The 26,428-nt window shown below is 34.6% G+C and overlaps 1 protein-coding gene across 5 annotated transcripts; it reads left to right on the top strand.

The window, feature by feature from the left end:
• Positions 1 to 1,165: 1,165 nt before the first annotated feature.
• On the top strand, positions 1,166 to 26,428 carry LOC147484442 (putative LRR receptor-like serine/threonine-protein kinase At1g53440). Of its 5 annotated transcripts, XM_086576857.1 has the most exons (25): positions 1,166 to 1,351; positions 1,481 to 1,616; positions 14,054 to 14,234; positions 14,324 to 14,395; positions 14,585 to 14,653; positions 15,443 to 15,514; positions 15,607 to 15,678; positions 15,795 to 15,866; positions 15,951 to 16,022; positions 16,108 to 16,179; positions 16,257 to 16,328; positions 16,411 to 16,485; positions 21,079 to 21,150; positions 21,304 to 21,369; positions 21,449 to 21,508; positions 21,594 to 21,632; positions 21,719 to 21,768; positions 21,884 to 22,242; positions 22,416 to 22,611; positions 22,705 to 22,839; positions 23,836 to 23,954; positions 24,424 to 24,634; positions 24,760 to 24,997; positions 25,715 to 25,865; positions 25,978 to 26,428. In XM_086576857.1, the coding sequence occupies exons 2-25, from the start codon at positions 1,496 to 1,498 to the stop codon at positions 26,290 to 26,292; spliced, it is 2,961 nt and encodes a 986-aa protein (XP_086432983.1). In that variant the 5' UTR covers positions 1,166 to 1,351; positions 1,481 to 1,495; the 3' UTR covers positions 26,293 to 26,428. The 5 variants fall into 5 exon arrangements, with proteins under 5 accessions (XP_086432983.1, XP_086432982.1, XP_086432984.1 ...); XM_086576856.1 differs by lacking the exon at positions 1,166 to 1,351 and having other exon boundaries at positions 1,385 to 1,616; XM_086576858.1 differs by lacking the exons at positions 1,166 to 1,351; positions 14,585 to 14,653 and having other exon boundaries at positions 1,385 to 1,616.

Genomic DNA, 26,428 nt, shown 5'->3' with positions numbered 1-26,428 from the left:
GGACAAAAAAAAAAAAAGCATTAGTTATGTATGTGTGGAACCTTCATTGATTTAGAGCCTTAGACAATAAGCTCATCTCAAATATATAAAACTAACTAAAAAGGCGTTAAGTGAACTAGTCTGATTTGGCCTCATATTTGCTAGTGTTATGGCGCAAGACATATGAGAATAAGAGTCCGGGATTGGAAGCCTAATGCATTCAAGTTTTCTTTCCCTTTTTAGTTTTGAGAGTTTTATGTGCACACCCACAGAATCTTCCTAATGTATAGGGATTTCGTTTTGAATTTATTGTTCTCTCTATCTAGCACCGTAACTTGTGTGTTAAATAAGTGGGATAAGTGTCTGATTATTTTTATAAGGTGTAAAAGGGTCACATTTCCATCCCGGCGGAGAAGATTTGGCCTCTTCTAATAATACCTCCCCCTCTTCGGGATTCGAAATTAAAGACTACCTATCTTATTGACAAGACTTGTCTGGAAATGAGATTCATGTGTACAATTTACAAATAATTCCACTTTTTTGTGTCAACTTTACAAAATCACTTTATAGCTACACCAAATTATATAAAAATAAAAATAAAAATAAATAAATAAACAAAAAATGAAATGGGCACCTCAACATCTCATCTTCTCAACCTTTCTTTTTCTTTAGCACTGCAACTATTTTGCTAACTTCATGTTCATAGAATGTTTCTACTTAAGGTACAATGGATGTAGTTCAAAATTATTTCCTAAGGTTTTAAGTAATCAAATCAGCTACGCCTAATAAGCACAAGCATTTGCTAGCTTAATTAGTGCGGATTCGATAATGCAAATCAATAAAACTAAAGGGCATGCATTTGGAGACTTACCCAGTAACTATATAAACCACACATTTTGAACTAGTGATTTGTACAATTATTCCCATATTATTAAAGGCTAAATCTACTGTGCGCGAGATGTACCGCGCGCTATCATATCTAGGCCACTCACACAAAGGGGTGAGAGTGTATTTGATCAAAGAAGTACTCATCCAAAGGCCCATACATACTGCGTACCATACAGCATGCGCACTGAAGACCAACTCATTATTAAAACAACAGACGCAATAAATAACAGTGCCCAAAACCAACAACAATTACGTCAATTAAATTGTTCAAATACAACAGCCTTGACGTGGACAATCTTGTGCAGCAGTAGCAGATCGAGGCGGTTTAGTTCTAATAGCATAAGATATAGTCCAACTTAATTACCCAATCTCTTGTACATCTACACATTTCTTTTTTATTGCTTTTTTATTGTCCTAATTGCTTTTTTATTTTTAACTTTCCCGCGTGCCAAATCAACATCGTCTGTTTATATTTGGATTCCAGGTTCATTATATCGATCATAAGCATCTCTCTCTCACACACACACACACAAAGCCTTCTTCATTCTTTCTCTATGGCTTAGTTTTTGTCCTCCATTTCAACTTCTTACATGATTTTTTTGTGAAAACTTAGAGTTTTGAAGCGTTGATGGAGTTAACTTTTCTTGCAATCTCAAGGAGAACTGTTTATACTCTTCTTCTTTTATTCATTGTTCTGACTTTCACTGAAGAATTCCGATCTGATGCACAAGTTATACCAACTGATGAATGTGAGTTTTATGTTTATCTATTATTCATTAGAAGTTCATTACATTTCCATCCATTTCTTTGTGTTGTTTGGTGAAATTATATATTCAATTTACTAATTTATCTCTGTTTTTGCCGTTGCTCTAGCTTGCACCTATTTTGACTTGCTAGCTAGCTTCTAACTCCCGCGTACTTGCTCCGTCAAAACTTGCATATGCATTTCCATCAACAAATACATGGATCGCTCATGCAGTCATGCATTCATATTAATGCATGTTACATGTTACCCACAAACAACATTAAATTAGCTGTCGGCCGATTTTATTAGTTACTTTATCAAATTTTTTTTGTCAATTACGTGGGGTCATGGCGCCATGCAACTTTGTCTAAACGAATAATTGGTTGTCTCATCAAATATAGTGCAATAAAGATTGATCAGTGATTCTTAACAAAATTTTGGAGATTGTTCAGCTTGTCTCTACCGCACAAATTTCATTGTACATAAAATGAGTGAACTTATTGGATTGATAAAATGAGCAGCACTTGGAAACCGCACCTTTTTAATATATAATAATTTTTTAAAAAGTAACTATTTAAATTAGAGCACTTCTTCAATGCGCGAGATGTATGGTGCGCAGAGGATATAGACCTTTGGATCAGTACTTCTGCCGTCCAATACACACGCACCCCTTGGTATGAGTGGCTCAGATTTGCCAGCACACCATACGACCTGCGCACCATAGATTTAGCCTTTAAATTAACTTAAAATAAATACATAGGTAAAATTGTATTTAGAAAATGAATTCAATCCTAATGTTTTGTTGATATGATATACTCACTATAAATATCATCTCCATAAAATTTTAATTTATTTGAAAACCTCTAACATTGGCAAAAAATGATTGCAAAAACTCGACATTTCTGGACCGTTAGATTTCTTTTTAAATATGACAACAATTTTTATCTATGTTAGAGGTTTCCAAATGAACTGAAATTTTGTGGAGATGATCTTAATGGTGAGTGCTCCATAACCACAAAAAATTATGTTTGAATTCATTTTATAGGTGAAATTTTACCTACGTACTTATTTTAAGTTAATTTGAGTAACTACTTTTTAGAGAATGACTATGGGGAGGGATAGATGCACATTCACTGTAGCAGCATTATAGCCACATTGTAAACGAATCAAAACAAAATCATGAACTGAAAAGTCGAATTAAATGCTGAATTTTTGTAAATATGATATCCCCACCATGGAGAACATGCTCACAAAAATTCAACTCATTCAAAGAAATCTAACCTTAGAACTAGGGCAGGGAATCGGGTCGGGTTTGACCCGAATCCGACCCGACCCAAATCCGAATAGTTTGGGTTCGGGTTGATTTTTTTATCCGTTTACTTATTCGGTTCGGGTTCGGGTTCAGGTCTGTCGGATTCGGATTCGGATATATTTTTTGGGTTTTTTTATTTTTATTTTTAGTGTTATTTGATCGGGTTAGTCGGATTCGATTCGGGTTCGGGTCGAATTTGGATATTAAATTTTGGTTTTAATCGGGTTCGGGTTCAGATATTATGAAACTATTCGGATTCGGATATAGCCATATCCGACCCGAACCCGACCCGTTCCCTGCCCTACTTAGAACATATATGCTCACAAAAACTTTGGACCGTTAGATGAAAAGTTAAAAAATGAACACTAATTTTTGCATGGTTAGATACTTAGATATATCCAAATATTATAATTTTTTGTGAGAATGATCTTCATGGTAGGTAAGTAAAACATCACTTAGAAAATGAATTAAACTCTAATTTTTTGTGGGTATTACCTACACACTATAAATATCATCTCCACAAAAATTTGAACTCATTTGGAAACCTCTAACCTAGCTAAAAATTATTGTCATCTTTAAAAAGAAATTCAACGGTTTAGAAATGTCGAGTTTTTGCAATCATCTTTTGCTTAAGTTAGAGGTTTCCAAATGATATGATTTTTTGTTGAGACGATCTTTATGGTGAGTAGGTCATATCCACAAAAAATTCGGATTGAATTCATTTTATAGGTGAAGTTTTATTTGAGTATATATATATATATATATATATATATATATTAAAGCTCCCACAAGGGGTATTTTTCTAGCTCTCTTAAAATTCCACGTCATCAACTCTTATTAAAACAGAAATTTATCTCCGATTGAAAAGAGAAATTATAACACTTATAATTAAAACGAGAATCTTTATCGTATTATAATAATGAGAATTCCTCCTCTATTGAAAAAGAAAAATTTAACATTTCTAATTAAAACGGGAATCATTCTCCTATTAAAAACGGGAATCACACTTTTAAATTAAAACGGGATCACTCCCCCAATTAAAAAATTGGCTTTTAAAACTTAATTAAAATAATTTATTGAGAAATTAAAATGGGTTTTTAATGATTGATTAAAACAATTTGTTAGGAAAGTAAAACGGGTTATTGACGGAAACATGAATTACGATTTGTTTGAAAAATTATATATATATATATATATACTAGAAAGTATACCCTTGCATACGCACCAGCTCTTTTAAAAACTTGTCTACAAAATATTGGGCTAAATGCTCATTTTTGGGTTAAAATCATCCTTAACGACGTCCCGGTTTTGAAATCACCCATGAGGACAAATTCCAAATGAAACCGAAAAAACTATATTTGACACTAAAATAATCCAGCATAGACAAATAATATCGATCGGACCGTTTTTTTTGAAAACTTTATTCTAATTATACACCCATAGGTAAACACATTGAATGTCCATGCCCCATTAGGTATGCATACTAATTGTGAATACAACTCTTGTAAAACAACACTAAGAAGAAAAAATAAATATAGACTTATGTGCATGTATGCATATATGCATACCTATGCACACAATTGTGCATACCCCTAATAGGTCTAGTGTTTGTTTGTTTGTTTGTTTGTTTGTTTGTTTGTTTTTTTTTTCCGATAAACCACTTCTTTCCATATATTTAAAATCTCATACGAGGGAGTTCTGACTCAAATATCCAATTTGGAGGAGGTCCAATTCCTGATATCTTGTTTGCCCACTTGGCCAGTTCATGGGCATCTCCATTGGTGTTACGGCTTATCCAAAAGAACTCGGAATTGGACTCATTTTTTATATTACAAACTTGAAATAAATTTAAAATTTTCTTCACATGTTCATCTACTTGCCAACCTAAGCTTTCCTCATTCCCCTGCAAGCACGTCCATCAACTGACGATTATCTCCCAAGACTATAGAGGGCCCCGGCTTTTAGTTTCTTCAATTAGAGCGGTTGTGACTTCGCCCATAACATTTTGCCTGATAGTTTGTTTGACAATTGAATTTCATGTATGCTGCCCCCAGTAATTTACCATCTGGACTTCTGCATATTGTGGCCGACGCCCCCTTATTCTCACATCTGTTAAAAGCACCATCAAAAGAGATGAGATTCCTGTTGTTGTATAACTCCCTATGGCGCACACTAAAATCTAAAGTATTGTTTATGACATGACGAAGATCCTGGCCATTAGGGGATGGATTGTTCTCTTCAGTATAGGCTTCTGTGATTCTCTTGACTGATTGATTCACAATTGTGTAGAGCTCCTGGAAACTACTCTTCTTTCTTTCAAACTTGAGTTTGTTTCTTGCTTTCCAGATTTCATGCATCATACATAAACCGTGAGATACTTTGGAAGCCCTGTAGATCCTTGTCTCTCTCCCAGCCTAATGAAATCATCAAGCCAACATCCGATATCCTTTTCTTCTTTTGCATCGCCTCAAACTTATGTTTGATCCATACCATAGTGTTCTACTCCACTCACAACCAAAGAAAAGGTGATAATCAGTTTCAACGTGCCTTTCACAGAAAACACAAGTTACATCACCTTTAAACTTCTTCCGCATCAAAACCTCTCCAGTGGGTAGACCTCCCATGTAAGCTTTCCATGTAAAGAGTTGAGTGGCTGCATCAGTTTTTATTTTCCAGATCCTCCTTATACTCTTTTTATTCATTCTAGAGCTCTCACCCTCCTCATATTCTTTTGCAAGTAACTTGTAAGCAGACCTGACTGTAAGAACTCCCTTCTTATCTTTCCACCAAATGATTTTATCAATGACATTTGGTTTGATAGTTAAGGTTTTAATACAATCAGAGATAAGGTTAGGAAACAATTCTCCTAACCTAGTAATGTCCCATTCCTCCTCGTTTTCCCTAGATAGGTCAGATACTCTACGTGTGAGGTTCAGGTTGACTCTTTTTGGGTTTAGGTGGTTTCCTAAAATAAGAGGTTTATCAAGAAAAGATAACCAAGGTTCAGAAAAAGTTTTTATCCTAGAGCCATTACCAAGTAACCACATAAATCCTTCCTCTACTGCTTTCATACTTAACTGCACACCTCTCCAGAAAAAAGATTGTGGTTTTTCTTCTTACCGCCTTGGTTATTAAAACAATCCCACTTATATATACTATTGAAAGTTCTAGACCATATCAATTCTCATCTGTAATAAGTCTCCAACTGTGTTTTAGCCAAAGATGGCCAAATTCATTTCTTTGGCTTTCACGAAACCCAAACCCCCATTTGCCTTTGATTTGCAAAGTTTCTCCCAACTCATAGTATGCCAAGCGGTAGTATTTGTTGTTCCATTCCACCAAAAAATCCCGATTGAGTCTATCTATCCTTTCATTGATTTTGTTAGGTAAAGCATAAACTCCCATGGCATAGATAGGCACCGCTTGCCCCATTGATTTGACTAAAGTGGTTCTCGCTGGCTTGTGAAAGGATTTTAGCTTTCCAACCACCGACTTTCCTTTGTAAACTTTCTAAAAGATACTCAAAGTCCTCTCCCTTCTTCTTTCCCAATATGATTGGTACTCCCAAGTATTTCTCCTTTTCGTGAACCTCCTTACCTTCCATCTCCTAAGAATCATTTTCTCGATGTGTGTTATGCACATTCCTACCTGAAAAAGCACTAGACTTCTCCAAGTGACCTCTTGACCCGGATGCATTGCAAAGATTTCAGTAAGATATCCTTGACAACTGTTTTATTTCATCCAAATTTGCCTTGCAAAACATGATCAGATCATCTGCATATAGTAGATGACTGATAGGGGGTGATCCTCTTCTCACTTTGATGCCACTAATCCTGTTCTCATCCTCAGCTTGTTTGAGAATTCTAGAGAGAGCTTCTGTGACCAGAATGAAGAGGTAGGGAGATAGGGGGTCTCCCTGTCTTAGACCTCGCTGTGGAAACAAATGACTCAAAGGGGAGCCATTTAAAAGAACTCGGAAGGATACTGTTTCCAAACAGACTTTAATCATATCTATCCACTTCCTGCTAAAACCCAGTTTTTCAAAAATCTGATACAGAAAACACCATTCAACTCTATCAAACGCCTTCTTCATATCCAACTTTAGGGCCAACCATCCTTGTTTTTTCTTTTTCATCTTTTTCATATTGTGAAACAATTCACTTGCTAAGCCTATGTTGTCACCAATAAACCTCCCCTTTACAAAAGCTCCCTGAAAGGGTGAGATAATTTTGTGTAGGTGGGTTTTTAGTCTATTAGCTAGAATTTTTGAGATGATTTTGTATGTGAAATTGCACAAACTGATTGGCCTGAATTTGGATATGTGATCTGGATTAGGTATCTTTGGGATCAAGGTAATAAAAGTTTCATTTAGATCTAGTGGAAGGGTGTTGTATAACAAAAAATCCTGCACTGTTTTGATAATAGTGATGCCCACTATATCCCAACATCTTTGATAAAAATTCCCTTGAAAGCCATCAGGTCCAGGGGCTTTCAAGGGATGCAATTTTTTTGATTCTCCATATCTCTTCATCGAGGGACAAACTCCTAACAATTCATTTTCCCCTGTTGGTTATAATAGGGTTGGGAAAAGATCTAGGATGGAATTATCAATTATGAGGGTATTGTGTTTCAAAGAGCTTTGTAAAGAAATTGTTTATGGTTTTACCCACTTCTTCTCTTCCTTTTTTCCATGAACCATCATCCTCTCGAAGTTTCTCAATCCTGTTTTTTCTTCTCCTATAAATGGTAGATATATGAAAGAATTTTGTATTTCTTGCATAATCTCTTACCCATACTTGACCCGATCTCTGCCTCCACAAGCTAGCTTCTCTTTCAAAAAGCTCTACCAATTTCTCCTTTAGCTCTTTTTATTCTTTTTATAATTCCTCTCATTCATCTCATGTTTCATCAAACTCTCCAACTTCTCCTTCACATTTCTTATTTCACAAAAAATATTTCCGCATCAGTCTCTTATTCCAAACCTTAACTTCTCCTTTGTGGCTTCTGTTTTTTCCTACTATTCCCATGGTAAGATCATCCTCCACTGAATCCCAACCTTCTTTAATCACATCTTTGCATGTATTATCACGTAACCACATTTCATAGAACCTGAATGGTTTATTTGGTAATGGCTCAGAATTTTTTAGAGTAATGCCTAGTGCTAAGTGATCTGACGAGACATTAGGGATATGAAAAACTTTTGCTTCAGGGAAAAAATCTACCCAACTAGGAGTAGCAAGGGCTCTGTCTAGTCTTTCTAAAATATGATTACCATAGGATCAATTATTGCACGAGGTGAATTTAGGTCCCCTAAAACCTAGGTCTATCAAACCAATATCATTAATAAAATCATTAAAATCAAACATGCTTCTGTTAAGAACACTGTGGCCACCAATTTTTTCATCTAAAGATGCTACTGCATTGAAATCCCCAAAAATCATCCAGGGTGCTGGGATATAAAGAGATAGGTCTCTCAGTTCGTCCCAGACCCTCTTCCTATTGCCAGAAGAGGGTTCTCCATATATAAAAGTAAAGTACCAATCATTTGATATACCTAGATTAGAAACTTTACCCGTAATGTGGTTGGTAGTAGCTCCCATGATATCAACGGAGAAATCTTCTTTCCAGAAGACTGTGAGACCTCCTTTTCTGCCCTCAGCTGGAACAATACAACCCCATTAGGTGATCCCCATTGATTGTTGTGCACATTGAATGTGCATACTTCAATATATATATACACACACACAATGTGCACACCTCAATAGATTGTGCATACATATTTTAGGGCGGTTTTCAAACCTGGTTGTTGTGTGCATACCTATTTTAGGTATAAAAATTTGTTGTGCACAAAATATGCATAACCCATTAGGTAATGCACACTAATTGTTGTGCATATTGAATGTGCGTATACACCGTATACCAAATAAGTCGGGTAGTTTTGGTTGGGTCGAGCCGGTGTTTTTTTATATTTTAAAGCGGATTTGAATAATCCTAGTCCTTTTCGGTGATTTTGAATAATGACTGGTTTTTGTGAGTGATTTAAAGCGAACATTTGTCCTTTTCGCTTAGTCTTCGAATTATCTATCATTCACATTGTTATTTTCTTTATCTCATTTCCATAACTATAATTGCAAAACATCACTTGACAATCTCTTTTAGTCTTCGAATTATCTATCATTCACATTGTTATTTTCTTTATCTCATTTCCATAACTATAATTGCAAAACATCACCTGACAATCTCTTTTTTTTTTTTTTTTCTAAAATAGGTTTGATTTATTGATTTTTTCTGAAAGTTGCCAATTATGAAATTTCCAATTTTCTGATTTCAAAAGAAAAATTCCAATTCCAAAAAAATTCGGACCGGATTTGACAAAGGGTTTGGTTTCCGAAAAAAATCATAAACTTTTCCAATCATTATCCTGAACCCATCTCTTTCAAACTTCCAATCCGATCCGATCTGACAAAACCAGGACATCCTTCAGGATGATTTTAAACCGGGGTTTCCAATCCGATTTTTTGGTTTCATTTGGAATTTGTCCTCATGGGTGATTTCAAAACCGGGACGTCCTTAAGGATGATTTTAACCCAAAAATGAGCATTTAGCCCAATTTCTTGTAGACACACACACACATATACAATAATTCTCTAAAAAGCAGCTACTTAAGTTAACTTAAAATAAGTACGTAAGTAAAATATCACTTAGAAAATGAATTCACACCTAATTTTTTGTGGTTATGAAGTACTCACCATAAAGATCATCTCCACAAAATTTCAACTCATTTGAAAACCTCTATCATAGATAAAAATTGTTGTCATCTTTAAAAAAAAATCTAACGGTCCAGAAATGTCGAGTTTTTGCAATATTTTTTTTGCCAATGTTGGAGATTTCCAAATGAGCTGAAATTTTGTGGAGATGATATTTACATTGAGTATATCATATGCACAAAACATTGGGGTTGAATTCATTTTCTACGTGAAGTTTTACCTAAGTATTTATTTTAAGTTAACTTAAGTAGCTACTTTTTAGAGAAGAACTGTATATATATATATACAGGTGGGGTAGGTTCCGTTTACAATATTTTTTTATACAACGTTTTACACAACACCTCCCTCCCACTGAACCCTTCAAGATGATTTAAGGGCTAATTTTTTGTGGATAAGATGTTCTCACCATAGATATGACCTCCACAAAAAATCTGGTCCTTTGACCATTTCTAAATTTGCCAAAAAAAGGTTACAAAATTGATATTTCTGGACCGTTGATAAAAATTCATAGGTTGAGAGCAATTTTTCTCATGGTTAGGAGTTTTCAAATGAGTTGAATTTTTGTGGAGATGATCTCCATGGTGTGCAGATCATATCTACAAAGAATCAAGGCTTAATTCATATTTTCAAAGGGTATTATATAAAACGTTGTATAAAAAGTGTTGTAAATGGAATCAACCCTATATATATACATATGGGATAGAGCCACATTCATTGTAGTCTCTCTCTCTCTCTCTCTCTGGACGTAAAAGTTGAATTAAAGGCTGAATTTTTGTAGATATGATCTCCCCACTATGGAGAACATGCTCACAAAAATTCAGCTCATTCAAAGAAGTCTAACCTTAGAACATGCTCACAAAAAAAATTTGACCGTTAGATAAAATTCTCAAAAATAAACACTAATTTTTGCATGGTTAGACATATCTAAATATTATAATTTTTTGTGATAATGATTTTCATGGTGGGGATATCATCTCCACAAAAAACCAAGCCTTAATTCATTTGTATATCGAAAATGTGGCTATAATGTGCACATAAGAATGTACTTCTAAGAGCGTGTATATATATATATATATATATATATACGCTCAAATATATATATACGCTCTTAGAAGTACATACTTTTTTTAAGTTAAAATAAGTACGTAAGTAAAACTTCACCTATAAAATTAATTAAAATCTAACTTTTAGTGGATATGATATGCTCACTATAAAGATTATCTCCACAAAATTTCAGCTAATTTGGAACCCTCTAACCTATATAAAAATTGTTAACATTTTTTTAAAAAAATTTAACGGTCCAAAAATATTGAGTTTTTTCAACCATCTTTTGCCTAGGTTAGAAGTTTCCAAATGTGCTGAATTTTTGTGGAGATCCTCATGCATACGCACCGACTCTTTTAAAAACTTGTTCAACAATCATAACTATACTATTAAATTTTTCTAACAAATCGTGATTCATGTTTTCGTTACTAACCCGTTTTAATTTCCTAACAAATTATTTTAATCAAGTATTAAAAATCTATTTCAATTTCTCAACAAATTGTTTTAATTAAGTTTTAAAAACCCGTTTTTAATTGGGGGAGGGATTTTGTTTTAATTTAAAAGTGTTGATTCCCGTTTTTAATATGAGAAGGATTCTCATTTTAATTAGAAGTGATATATATATATTTTCAATAGGGGAGGAATTCCCATTATAATAGGAGAAATATTATCGTTTTAATTAGAAGTGATAGAGTTTCTCTTTTCAATAGGAGAGAAATTCCCATTTTAATAGGAGTTGATGACGTGAAATTTTAAGAGATCGATACAAATACCCTTTGTTGGAGCTTTAATATTAACTAGAAAATAAATCCGTGCATACGCACCGGCTATTTTAAAAACTTGCTCAACAATTATAATTATACATATATAAATTTTCTAACAAATCGTGATTCCTGTTTTCGTCGCTAACCCATTTTAATTTCCTGACAAATTGTTTTAATCAAGTCTTTAAAAACCGTTTTAATTTCTCAACAAATTGTTTTAATTAAGTTTTAAAAATCCGTTTTAATTTAGAAATGTAATTCCCGTTTTTAATATGAGAAAATTTACCGTTTTAATTAGAAGTGTTAGATTTTTCTTTTTCAATAGGAAATGAATTCCCATTATAATAGGAGAATGATTCCCGTTTTAATTAGAAGTGCTAGAATTTTATTTTTTCAAGAGGAGAGGAATTTATGTTTTAATAGGAATTGATGATGTGGAATTTTAAGAGAGCTAGAAAAATATCCAGTGTGGCCATTTTAATTTTTCAACAAATTGTTTTAGTTAAGTTTTAAAAATCCATTTTTTTAATTGGAGGAGGGATCCTATTTTGATTTAGAAGTGCGATTCCCATTTTAATTAGAAATGTTAGATTTTTCTTTTTCAATAGGAGAGAGAAATTCTCATTATAATAGGATAATGATTTTCTTTTTTTAATTGGATGGGGGATCCTATTTTAATTTAGAAGTGTGATTCCCGTTTTTAGTAGGAGAAGGATTCCCGTTTTAATTAGAAGTGCTAGATTTTTATTTTTCAATAGGAGATAAATTCTCATCATAATAGGAGAATGATTTCCGTTTTTAATAGGAGATGGATTTCCGTTTTAATTAGAAGTGCTAATTTATTTATTTTTTTCAATAGGAGAGAAATTCCCATTGTAATAGGAGAATGATTCATGTTTTAATTAGAAGTGATAGAATATTTCTTTTCAATATGAGAGAAATTCCCGATTTAATAAGAATTGATGATGTGGAATTTTAAGAGAGTTATAAAAATACCCATTGTGGGAGTTTTAATATTAACTAGCGTGTAAGCCCGTGCATATGCACCAGTTCTTTTGAAGACATTTAGATTTTTTTTATAAAATTGGGACTACCGTTTTAGTCGCTAACCCGTTTTAATTTTATAACAAATTGTTTTAAATAAAGTTTTAATTAAATTTTAAAAACCCATTTTTTCAATTGGGAGAGAGATTCTGTTGTAATAGAAGAAGAATTATTGTTTTAATTAGATACGCTAGATTTTCTCTAAATTTTTAATGGGGGAGGAATTCCCATTTTAATAGGAGAAGGATTCTCGCTTTAATTAGAAGTGCTATAATTTGTTTTAATAGGAGAAGAATTCCCGTTATAATAGGAGAAGAATTCCCGTTGTACAAAAGAATTTTCGTTTTTCAAATAGGAAAGAAATTCTTGTTTTAATAGGAGATGACGTTGAATTTTAATAGAGTTAAAAAAATACCCCTTGTGGGAGCTTTAATATTAAGATATAGATATATAGATAGATATATAGATATTGACTAGGCACTTCGTAAATGTATTATATTATGAAATTTGAAATTTTTTGTACACATTTTGAATAATCTTTTTTAAAAATAACAGTGCCCTAGTAAAAATATATTTAATAAAAGTCGAAATTAATTTAATAAATAATGTACTAATGCAAGGGTTTACCGAAAACGATAACTCTGAAGAAAGTCAAGAAACACATTGAATTTAACATATAACGGTATCATCAAACAACTATTTTGAACAAAAGAGTTGATGCAACTTGTTGTAGGGAATTATTTAACTAAAACAAATAGATCTAATTTCAAATATACAAAAAGTATAGAACTTATCGTTTGATCGAGGCAAGTGTTTGCACATTGTCTTTAAGGTACTATTGCCTCTGCAACGATGTTGTCAGCCCTCGTGACAACTAACTCCCAGGATACAACTTAACGATTAGTTCTCTACCATCAACATTGTAAAAATAACTTATTAGAACTCTAGGTCTGTACTCTAGACAAAACTTGAAGAAAAACTATACTTCACAAAATCAAATTTGTTTATTCTCCTCCTTTGCTTATAGTTCTCTACTCTCTATATATAGAGAGAGATAACTATATATAACTCTAATTAACACCAAAGGGGCACTAACTCCATAAAATGGTATTACCTCTCTAATAATTACCACAATTAAGTATGATTTTAAGCCACAAAATAGGAGTTACAAAGTTATGTGAGTATTTCATTATAATAAATATTTTTCTATAAAATTGTTTAATTTAAAAAAAAAAAAACAAATTGTATTTTATAAAATATCTAACACTTGTATGATCAAATATCTGTATTTCAGTTTCTGGTTAAATAAACATAAGAAAAGTATAAGCAAGAATAATATTATACTAATCTCACTCTCCAGTCGATTTTATTAATTAAGATCATACATTCAAACACGCGTGATGTGTCAACCATTAACTAAATCATTGCCTTGTTTTTTTTTTTATTATTTTTTTTTATTTTATTTGTAGTAATTTGTAATTTCTGTATTAACTTACTTTTGTGATAACAGTACAAATGCTTCGACGAATATCCACAAAATTGGGACTACATTGGAATGTGAACCCGAATTCGTGCGTACCAACAGGTCAAGGTTTAAATGTGACCGCATCAGGCTTGGATGATAGACGCCCAAACGGGGTCACCTGTAATTGTACTTTCAACGCCTCCACCATTTGCCACGTCACAAAAATGTATGTAATTTTCTTAATTTACACAAAGATCAAATGGTTATATAGCATTTCACAATTTTAATAGTTTGTGTTTTTTGTTTCAATTTTAGTGTGATCCAGGGATTGAGCTTAGAGGGAGAATTACCGGATGACTTCGCCAACCTCCCTTTTTTGACCGAAATGTAAGCCAGGAACATTTTTTCCATTTGACTTTTGTAGACTACTGGTAAAGAGTCCAATTATGGGCTAAACTATAGCAGGCCCAGACCCAATAAAGACTAAAGTTTCATGGGCCTCACTGTATTTGGCCCAACACACTCTTTCTCACATTCTCCATGACATTTGGGTCTTGATTTTTCTCTCTCGTGCAGAGACCTGAATCGAAACTTTCTAAATGGGTCTATTCCAAGAAGTTGGGCTTCACTCTCTCTCGTCAGATTGTAAGTTCTCTTTCTTAGAGCAGAGAACAGGCCCATAGGACAGAATTGGGGATTAATTTAGCTTCTAGTTTGGGTCGGCAGATAATTATGGCTGAAGGACAAACCGGGTTGACCACTGTTTAAAGACCATATTACCCTCATTTAAGTTTTTATCAGTTAAATCAAAATCCCACGTGATTTTTCAATTTTGTTTTTGACCCTAAGCACACTCACATTTTATGTTAGGACTAACATAAGAAATTTAATTTATTTCATGTTGTACACATGCACAGTGGTGTTTGCATGTTTGTTGGACGTATGCATACTGGTGTGTGCATGTGTAGTAGTAGTGTTTGCATGTTTGTTGCACATATGTATAATGGTGTGTGCATGTGTGGTATGCATATGCATAGTAGTGTTTGTATGTGTATTATGCATATGCATAATAGTATTTGCATGTGTGTTATATACATGTATAATGATGTGTGCATGTTGGTATACACATGCAATTTATATCATACATGTATAGTGGAGTTTGCATGTATGTTAGAGAAAATCATAATTGGTATTAATAAAAAATAATTTGTTGACGTCAACCCAAAAATGTCTTTATAGCGAAAATGTCCTTATAGCGAAATTATTAATGAAAGATGCTGATGTCAGTCCGTTTTTGTCCTAAAATTGAAGTTATTGGTCAATAATGCGTAAAACCGAAATTATTGGTCAATTTAAGCGTTTGTGCCTAAATCTTTGTTCTTGGAGCTGGTTGCACATTTATTATATATTACTGAAATATCTACATATTATCAGGTCTTTGTTGGGAAACCGTATCGGTGGAACCATTCCATTGGAAATCGGTAGTATCTCTACTCTGGAAGAAGTGTAAGATGTTACCCTGAACTATCAACAGTAGTGAAATCATAAAATGAGTATGATTTCACTAACCCAAGTTAATTATTATCTTATATATGTAGGAACTTCCAAGACAATAATATTGGAGGACCACTTCCTCGAGAACTTGGGAATTTGCTTAGACTGGAAAGAGCGTATGATTCATTCGATTTTTAGGCTTGCGTGTCCAGTGGTCGTCTCATTATGAATTAAAATTGACAAACCAGTACTAGTACAACTGTTGTGAGTCCCAAATTATTTATTTGTGCAGCTTTCTTTCTGGTAACAACTTCACAGGAGTATTGCCGGAAACTTTTGGCGATCTCACAAATTTAACGGACTTGTAAGTTGGTTAATGTTACTAAATTAAGTTGCAGTCCATTTTAAGTGACGAATGTCATGTCTGAAATACGGTTACTAATTGCAGTAGGATAGGTGCCTCTGGTATCACTGGCAGAATACCTGATTTCATTGGAAACTGGACAAGACTCAAAAAGCTGTGAGTACTGAACTGACCTTTTTCAATATCTCTTACTTTTGTTTTCAGAAATTTTGCAAACTAACAATTATTTGGACCAATGCAGAGATATGCAAGGAACAAATATGGAGGGTCCTATTCCTCCTAACATTTCTCTCTTGAGAAACCTAACAGAACTGTAAATCCTTTTGCCACTGTCTGATAGTTTTCATTTTCTTTTTAACCATTTTGTTTGATCAAACCATTTTGTTTCAGGAGGATATCTGACCTGAATGTATCGAGTATGAGTTTTCCTGATCTGCAAGAGCTGACAAAACTGGAAGAATTGTAAGTTGAGTTGTGGATATATACTTCTTGTGTAATCTTACTATTAGTCTCGTAAAGGACTAAGCTTTACCTTTTTGCGCAGGGTTTTAAGAAGCTGCTCAATTACTGGCCCAATTCCTTCATACATTGGAGAAAGAATGCGAAACATCAAGAAACTGTAAGTTTCTTTGTGTCTCGCTAGTTTAGGTTTCTTTGTGTTTTGCTAGTTTAGGTTTATGCTATTCTTTTTTCCCCACTGTTTCTTTGTTCTGTGTTTATCCTTTCTATTACCGCTAATGGATTTTGACTATATGGATTCATGTCATTCGAATGAGTGATCCATATATGTCAAAAGAAGGGAAAGTGTGGTTTAATAGATGATCCAGAACATAATCAGAGGGCAATAAAAGTTAAACTTCTTTTGTTCTGGGAAGACTCACTGGGTTTTGGGAAAGTAATGCCAGAGTCATAATGTTATTTGTCCTAAGCAATTAGTTGAAGGAACTTTCTTTAAAGAGCTCCCTCGCCGAGAAACTCAGATCTTTGGTGTTAAGTGAGCCTATACCAATCTCTTCTCCAAAGATTTGGAGTTCATCTCTCATGTATAAGTGATGCATGAGCATGGAATAAATAATTAATTAGTAGTTTATATTTTATTTGGTTTCCTAATTGAATTAGGAATAAGAATTATCTGGTTTCCTATCTGGTTTCCAATTAGATTTAGTAGTTGTTCTCTTATATAAAGCCATCTAGGCCTTCATTGTTAGGTGGGTTGTTTATAAATATTATTTCTTTATTCATGTTTGATGGTTTAAATCCTAGATTTAGGTGTTTTGTCCATTAATCATAATTGATGTTCATCCATTGTTGAAGCTTTCGCCAACAAGATACATCAAATTGGTATTAAGAGCCAATCGATTTTTGGGATTTTTTTTTCAAGAAATACTGTTCACGAGTACTATTCACCAAAGCACTGTTCACCGTGGGGTTACTGTGTCACCAAACACTATTCACTGCGAAAACAAAAATAAAAATAAAAATTCTAATTTTCTTGGTTAATTGTCATGGAGTATTGTTGGAGAAGTAGAAGAGAGTCACCGCCGCCGCCCGATCATCGAAGTTTCCATGGGTCGAAGTACCATGCCGATCACAATTATGAGAGAACTTACTATAATATTGCAGCCACCGCGAGAGTTTTACTCCTTCAAGAAGGTATGAACCTCCTTCCCCACCTCCATCATTTGTTGTTAGTTTGAGGCGAAAATTCAAGTCAGAGAAGGGATGCGAATTTTCCTCCAACGAATCGATGTATGATTCCGATTCCGACCATACAAAGAGGGATGATGTTTCCCCTCTTAAAAATTGTCACTACCACCACCACAAAAAAAAATTACCTTTGTTGGTTAGGCAAGCTCCCCAACCTTCTCCTCCTGATCAACTCGGTAAATCATCTAAAGAAAGAAAAAATAGTCGTTCTGATCCTGCTTGGGAAGTTCCTCCACCACCTGACTATGAAAGAGAGCAACAATGTCAACATCTTTTGTTCTGAAAAACCTCTCGCACAAAACCTGCCCACTGCCTCTTTTTCAAAATCTATGGGACCAGCACACCACACCTGATGAATTTGACGAGTGTCACCACCACCAAGAAAAACAAAAGGTTCTTCACTCTGTTAGACCACTTGTACAAAGTTTCAAGTGTGATCGTCATCGACAAGTTCGTCTTTGCGATCAACAAGTTCGATCGCTTTCGCGGCGTTGTTGTAACTCAAGACCCACCACCATCCGCTCCAGGTTTGTGAGAATAAAGAGAAAACCAAGCATCAAAACCATCACCATCGATCGCGACACTTCCGGTTTGAATGATCTCAGTGGTGTACTCTTGTTCATCCACTTCGTCCCACTCTACCCACTTCTTCTTTCTCAATTCCAGTTGATATCTATAAATCTATTGACAAACAAAAAGAAAGTGGGAACGACATAGATAAAGACAAGGTAGGAGTCCCGGCATCCAAGCGTCTATCTTTGCGAGAGTGTGAATTAGATAAAGTAGTTCAATGTGTACCAAAGGCTTTGGTTAGAAAAGAAGAACGTCTGACGAAAATTGGGGCTGTAGATGATGAATTTGTTAAGACTTATAATGTAAAGAAAGTTCAAACTGATGCTTCGGTAGCTTCTCATCATCTAGTGCCAAGGATACAGTCTAGATTCTCTACAAGTAATGGTGTTGAATTTATTTTTCCATTGGACTGGATGATACAAAATAAACAGATTGGAGTAGCCAAAGCAATGGAATTGAAGCAGGTTGTTTGGAACAGTATGAGATGTCAAAACTTTCGTTCTTTGGAAACTTGTCTACCTGAAAGTCACAACCCAGTGTTTTCGATAGATGCTTTATTTCCGTATATCAAAAGCCTGTTTTGCAATGAGTTTATAATGAAGTCTCCACTAAAAGCTTTTAGTTTCATGGTTTGGGACACAGGGGGAGTTCTTATTTGTGTTGAATCTGTCCAAATTGCTAACGTATGCCATCCTATGTTGACCCCAAACAACGTAAGAATGTATTTATTCCTGGTGATCTTGTTTTTGGTGACTCACTGGATTTTGGGAAAGTAATGCTAGAGTCATAATGTTATTTGTCAGGTTAATTAGTTGAAGGAACTTTCTTTAAAGAGTGCGCTCCCGCTCGAGAACCTGTATCTCGGCGTTCTTGAGCCTATACCAATCCCTTCTCCAAAGTTCATCTCCCAAGTATAAGTATAGACAGTCTGAACTTTTTTTTAATCTCTTTCTTTCCCCGCTGATTTCTCTGTCATACTTACTGGTTGACATCTGGATTGATAGACTCCAGGGATTAAAAGAGATGCAAGAGTTTGAAAACAAGAGAATACTTAATAATCAAGAAAAGGCAGACGACTGTCATAAGAAAAATAAACAATTAATTCATGTTATATCAGTTGAATGAAGTGATCAAAGTTTGCATAGAGGTGACTTTACTGACCAACAAACTCTGCCTAATAGCTAAAAAATGACCACTGAACTTGTCCCGTTTTTCGACTTTGACCCTTAAACTTTTTTTCGGGCTAAATAAACCTTGAACTTGTAAAACAATTCCACTTAGGTCTTTTGATTGGTTTCAGGCATCGGAATGTTGATTTAGTTCAGTGAAAATCCTTGCAGTGTATCCTCAACCAAACACGAGATCTGAATTATTTTTAGTAAATCTTCCCCAAAACTTACATAATAAGTTCACCAATTCAACATGTATCAAGCACAAGCATTATAAAAACAATGTCGAATGCAGATGTAGTACACAAGCAACCTTTTCTAATGCATTTTACAGTTTTACACGTATGTTATTTGGTTAGACAACTCAGTATCTCCGTGACAAAAGCAAATCGACGGACCAAAGTGGATTTTTTTTATAAGTTCAAGGTTTATTTAGCGCAAAAAAAAGTTTAAGGGTCAAAATGGAAAAACGAGTCAAGTTCAGTGGTCGCTTTTGGAATTAGGTCATTGTCTTAAAAGTTGGAAGTAAAGTTCAATATATGTGAACAATGATCTTTAATGATAAGATAAGTTAGATATCTTGAAGTAAATGTCGGTCCAAAGTCAGAAAGAGGAGATAACTGACAACCATCATAATGATACCAGAATTGGACAATAAACTGATGGAAATCGAGGGTACTTAACATTTTTAGCTTGCCCTGCCCCCCTAGAATTCTAGCCGCTGATTCCATTCTGCTCCAAGCCATGGGATATAAGGTTCATTCGAGCAGCGTTTCCTATCTCTCCCTTGTCACAACTGTCTCATACATAATAAGTTGGGACTACTAGCAAGATCCTATTCAGCTTTTTGCAGCTAAGCTGAGACTGATGTAGGATGAGAAGGTTCTCTTCTAGGAGATTTGCATTAGTAGAATTTGTAAGTTGATTTAGTAGTTTCTTTTATTGAGTTTAATTAGATTTAGAAGTCTAGGTTTTTTGGTTACCCAGCACGGCTTGAGGCCATTGTAATTTGATTGATTGATTCAATTATTCAATCAAACAAATTATCAATTATCTCAAACCTAAGATTTTCCTTCTCCAATTATTCTTCATCTCCTTCAATCTCAAATTCTTTATTCGTCTAATTCTTGAATCTCCTTTGTTCTATTCTTCTATTAAGGATTTCCATATCCTTTTCTTCTCTTTCCACACCCTTGTTCCCCATCAAAATCAGTAGCGTCTCGGCGGAGAAGATGGATTAGAAAGCAACTTTATGTGGATGACCCCATTTTCTAGTCAAAAGGTTGCATATCAACTTGCCAAATATTGTTGTTCTAGTGTACGATTTTAGTTTCTTTAGCACTCAATTGAAATTCTGTAGTTTTTGCAAAACTTGAGTAACTTGAGTTCCACATGATCCAGGCCATTTCCCATATTCACAATAACCATGCAGTTCCATACTTCTGAAAATGCTTAATATCTTCTTTAGAACTTAATCAACTTTCTAAATAATTTCCTGTGCAAGTCCTTCTGTAATGATCTTTTGAAAGCCTAAGTCTGCAGGTAAGTAGTATTATATTTACTTAGAGTCTTCTGAATTTTCATGCTTTGTTGGATTCTCATTTGTCATTACAGTTTATCTTTGATAATCATTTGTCAAGCCATTAGATATACATTTTATTATAGTCACTTAAGGACACTGATGGAGACTTAAATATTAAGCAGGATGCAACTCTGGTTTTATGTTATCCCAGCTTTTCTTATAACGTCCTTTTCTTTTGTAGGGACCTGAGTTTCAACAGACTGACTGGTGTTATTCCAGAATCCCTTGATTCATTAACCTCGCTGCAATTCATGTAATTAAATAGCATCTATATAGATTATAATTAAGTTTTGAGTTTTTTCAAAATAAAATTCCGTTTATTACAGACTTACAGTAATGGTCTTTGTTTACCCTTCATTTTATCTTTTCCAATCACTGGCTAGACTGATGAAGTTTATGAATGTAGGTATCTGACAAATAACACTTTAACTGGACAAATATCCCCATGGTTATCGGAAACCAGATACAACTTGTATGTATTTTTCGTAAAATGCATGTGGCTTATCCATCTAAAAATTTCTAAATTAACTTGTTGCTAATGTGTCTTGCAGTGACATATCTTATAACAATTTTAATGGGACATCTAAAGCAAGCTGTCAGGCAGATGAATTGTTAGTTCTTTATATTCAATGCTCCATTCTTTTTAGAATACGTTGGGTTTCTTATGTAAATGACCTTCTTTCTGTGGTATAATAGGAACGCAATTTCTAGTTTTCCTGCCCAGCCAGCCAACTCGTAAGTGTCCCTGATCATCTAGTCGTATTTCCTATTCATAAAAGACAGCCAAGAGAAATAAACAAGCAGAATTTTTTATTTTGCAGAGTTGATTGGTGCTTGAAGAAGAACCTTCCCTGTCCTGGAAAATCCAAGTGTAAGTTCACGAACTTGGTATTAGTCACACATATACAACTTTGGCTTATGATCTACCAGGGATCCTGGTAAAAATTTCTTTCTGTGAATAAAATATTTTATCATTGTTGTTACAGACTATAACTTGTTCGTGAATTGCGGAGGTAAAAGGTTGTCCATCGATAAAGAGCAGTATGAGCAGGACTTGGATGGGATGGGTCCATCATCATTCTTCTCTACTGACAAATGGGCTTGTAGTACTACAGGGGATTATTTAGGCAACAATAGAGCTATCCTCACAGAACAAACAAGTATATACAATTCAGCTGAAAACCTGTATTCAACAGCCCGCATTGCTCCATTCTCACTCAAGTACTATGGCCACTGCTTACGGCAGGGAAGTTATAAAGTGAAGCTTCATTTTGCTGAAATAATGTTCAAAAGTGATCAGAGAAATAACACGCTAGGGAGACGAATATTTGACATATATATCCAAGTGAGTGGTTAATTTTATTACTAATTTCAACTTTAATTCAACTTCTAGTTACATTCTTACTTTTCGATTCATCAGAAGTCATGCAAATGAATAAAGCAGTAGATAGTTCTCGTTGTTATTAATAGTATATTCCCAGTGACATATTTTTATCAATTTGCTCCAACTTCCTGCAGGGTGAGAGAATTTGGAAGGATTTTAATATAGCTGAAGAAGCTGGGGGTGTTGGTAAGAGCATTTTTAAGGAATGCGACGCTAATGTTACTGGGAGTACTCTGGAAATTCACTTGTACTGGGCAGGAAAAGGGACTACAGCTGTTCCACGGAGTGATATATATGGACCTCTTATATCGGCTATATCAGTGAAGCCAAGTAAGTTTCTCCTGGTTGCTACAGACACTTGATTCTCTCGTCCTTCTTGATCGATCTGTTTGTGCTTATAATATGATATCCCTCTCCCTATAGACTTTGATCCTAGTACCGGGCTATCTGCTGGGTCTATTGCGGGCATTGTAGTCGGTTCATTTGTGGCAGTTTTATTGGTTCTAGCAGTCCTCTGGAAATTGGGTTACCTGGGAGGAAAAGATCTCGAGGACAAAGGTGAGATAAACAAAAATGTAATTTTTGCTTTTATGTGCATGTTTTGTAGTTCTCTTGGTTCTGTTTAGTGTATAAGTTTTGTATAAGGGACTCCAGTCCTTTATTTTATTTTATTTATTTATTTATTTTTTTGTGAAACAAGAGATAGTAGGAGTATCTTGATCTTCTTTCAGTATTACCCGACATAGTGGCTGCAGGTTTAGGTTTCCCCATATTTAAAAAAAAAAAAATTATTCGATAAAAAGTTTCAATGTGTGTGAAATCCCTGTGCTGATATATGTGTAAGGAAAGTAATGTGCCTCTCCTCTCTCCCCAACGCAAGTGATTTGTAGATTATTAGACGTTTTTGTTCTCCATCAATGTCTTAATCTCTGCTACACCCATAATGTTGGAGTTTTACTATCGTATTGTTAGTGTGTTTACTGTTATGATTGTTGGACAGAATAGCCTTGCACATAATACCCATAATCTCTGCTACACCCTTCCACTTTTACTATCCAGATTGAAATCTATGGGAAATATTTGATCTGTCTCAGTATAGGTGAGTTGAACAAAGAGAACACAGATGATTTCTTTGGCATTCACATGGAAGCGGGAAGCCTACTCAATTGATTCTACCTCAAGACGACACTGCTCTTTCTTTGTCTCTTAGACTGCAAGGCAATAATTCGTGGTTTTGTATGAGACCTGAAATGTTTCTGACCAGAGCAAATGAGCAAATAATTGTTTTTAAATGATAATAACTCAAGATGTTATTAAAGTATGCTTATGGGCTAGGTCCCATTCAGTGGGTACACTTACTGACTTACATGGGAAATATGGATCATTAACTGATTCCAGCACAAAGAATAGTTTAAGTACATGCATGGAAATATTCATAGCATCATGTATATTGCCTGGTCATTTACATGTGTATACGTAAAATTGTGTAGCTTATTATATGGAAGGTAGCAAGCAAGTGTATTTTGTTGTAACAATGGTTTTGTTTTACTACAGAACTCAGAGGCCTTGAACTACAAACAGGTTACTTTACTTTAAGGCAGATCAAAGCTGCAACTGGTAACTTTGATCCTGCAAATAAAATAGGTGAAGGAGGATTTGGCCCAGTTTACAAGGTAAATATGGATTGGGATTCTCTAATGTTATTTCTCAATTGTCACAGGGAAGGTGTATGTAATTTGGTGCCTAGCTTAATCTGGAAGTGAAATGCATTTGAATCTTGGTCTTGGGTTTAACGCAAAGCTTATATAGAACAAGAAAGGGAATAAATAGGAAGATATTCTTTCCTATAGCATTATGTGAAATCATTATATATAAGGCTTTAATATGAAAGTTGAATACTGGCTTCATTAGAATTAATTACAAATATAATATTCTGAAGTTTCAGTTAACCGGGCAATATATCGTCTTTAATACACAATCTTATAATCTTCAACTTGAGCTGATCTTCACTGTAACTGAATTCGGAAGTTTACCGGGTAAAACAAAATCAAACTAAAAGAACCATGCAAATAATATTAATATTCTTCTACATAAGATACATATTAGAGGAATGGAGATTTGATTCAGTAATTGTGATCTTAGGGTATCCTCTCAGATGGTTCAGTAATTGCTGTGAAGCAGCTATCTTCAAAGTCAAAGCAAGGCAACCGCGAATTTGTGAATGAGATAAGCATGCTTTCTGCTTTACGACACCCACATCTCGTGAGGCTTTTTGGATGCTGTATTGAAGGAAACCAACTATTACTAGTTTATGATTACATGGAGAATAATAGCCTTGCTCGTGCACTTTTTGGTAAGCCAGTTACTATATGTTTTATATCATATCTAGATTTCGAAAACATCTTTAGATATTGGTATGTTCAAGAAGAACTGTTTTTGGCTTAAACACTACGAAAAATATGTATGGCTTGATTTCAGGGCCTGAAGATGGGCGACTTAAACTAGATTGGCCCACAAGACGTAAGGTTTGCCTTGGGATAGCAAGAGGTTTAGCGTATCTTCATGAAGAATCGAGGCTAAAAATTGTTCACAGAGACATGAAGGCGACAAACGTGCTACTTGATAAAGATCTTACTGCTAAGATTTCTGACTTTGGTCTGGCTAAACTTGATGATGAGGAGAACACTCATATCAGTACCCGTATAGCTGGAACAATGTGAGTTCATTTTCCTTTTAATAGTTCTTTTGTTCCATAAAGAGGGGATCTGTTCTTAGTCTCTTTGCTATATTTCTACTAGATGGTTATGAGTGCATGCTGGAAGTGTTTTCTATTCTGTAGAAAGTTGTGTTGGATAGAAGACAATATTTTGTAAAACCCTTAGCTATGTATCAATCCCAGGCATTAGAACGTCTAATCTAAGAATGTTTGTTGATCTTCTTTTTGATGTACCATGAATCAGCTGGTATACAAAGGGATCACAAAATCAAAGGGGCGGAAGCAACTTTAATCAACACGCCATTGATAAACTAATGCTAATTCTTACCCTAATTTGATAGAAAAAGGAGATTTTAGTAAAACCTAAAATCAACACACTTTTAATCCGAAAATCACTACTATATTCTCATTAAATCAACCAACTAATTTGTGAGACCAAAGGTCTTATCTATGTAGAGGCATCTTAGGTTGTTAAAACTTGAAAGAAATAACAACCTTAAATAAACATTCACGTTATACATTTAGTTAGTATTTTTGGACTTGCAACTTGAACACGCAAAGCTTTAAAGTTTGTGCATCCTTGGAATTAATAGAAGTTCACATGTTCACCATGTTATTGAATTCGTTACCTTGATAAAAGTCTATGGAATTGTACTATTTAAGTGATGAAAAAACGTCGTCCTAACACCGGACGTTTCACGTTTGCTGTGTTTGTAGAGGATATATGGCTCCAGAATATGCAATGCGGGGTCACTTGACAGAAAAGGCAGATGTCTATAGTTTCGGTATTGTTGCATTAGAGATTGTCAGCGGCAAAAGCAATACAAATTACAGACCAAAAGAGGAATTTGTTAACCTTCTTAATTGGGTAATGGGCGTTCTGTTTTGATTTCCTTTTCCTTTTGTGCATGTCAAGTTTCTTTATAACAGATGCCGCACCCCAAGATGCTCACAAACTTTCTTATTGTGGTAAATTCCAGGCCTCTGTCTTGCAAGAACAAGGAAATCTCCTCGAACTGGTTGACCCAAGTCTTGGAGCAAATTTCTCTAAGAAAGAAGCAATGACGATGCTCAACATAGGTCTCTTATGCAGCAATACATCTCCTACTCTTAGGCCCGCAATGTCTGCAGTTGTCAGCATGCTAGAAGGTCATAGTCCAGTTCAAGAGCCACTCGTTATACGTGGTTCAATGACTGACTCTTTGAGACTCAAGGCCTTTGAGAAACTGCCACAGGATAGCCAAAATCAGGGCTCTCACTATACTCATGAAATAACAATGGATTGCGGGCCTTGAAATAACAATGACAGTTAAGCACAAGAAATAACAATGGATGGTCCTTGGGCTTAAGTGTCATCCAACTCTATTTTTTTTTTTTTTTTTTTGTTTAAAAGGATAATTCTATTGAGCAAAATAAAAATAACATTTTACA

This window comes from Coptis chinensis, chromosome 8, assembly GCF_015680905.1.
Source record: "Coptis chinensis isolate HL-2020 chromosome 8, ASM1568090v1, whole genome shotgun sequence".
Taxonomy (NCBI): domain Eukaryota; kingdom Viridiplantae; phylum Streptophyta; class Magnoliopsida; order Ranunculales; family Ranunculaceae; genus Coptis; species Coptis chinensis.
The sequence above is the reverse complement of the archived record's forward strand: the minus strand, read 5'-3'. Positions and strand labels throughout refer to the sequence as shown.

Excerpts from the sequence above, each read along its gene's own strand:
- LOC147484442 (XM_086576857.1), top strand. The coding sequence starts at position 1,496 with ATGGAGTTAACTTTTCTTGCAATCTCAAGGAGAACTGTTTATACTCTT. Across the intron at positions 14,396-14,584 it reads CTCCCTTTTTTGACCGAAAT|AGACCTGAATCGAAACTTTC; the intron begins GTAAGCCAGGAA and ends TCTCTCGTGCAG. Across the intron at positions 22,243-22,415 it reads TATTTGACATATATATCCAA|GGTGAGAGAATTTGGAAGGA; the intron begins GTGAGTGGTTAA and ends AACTTCCTGCAG.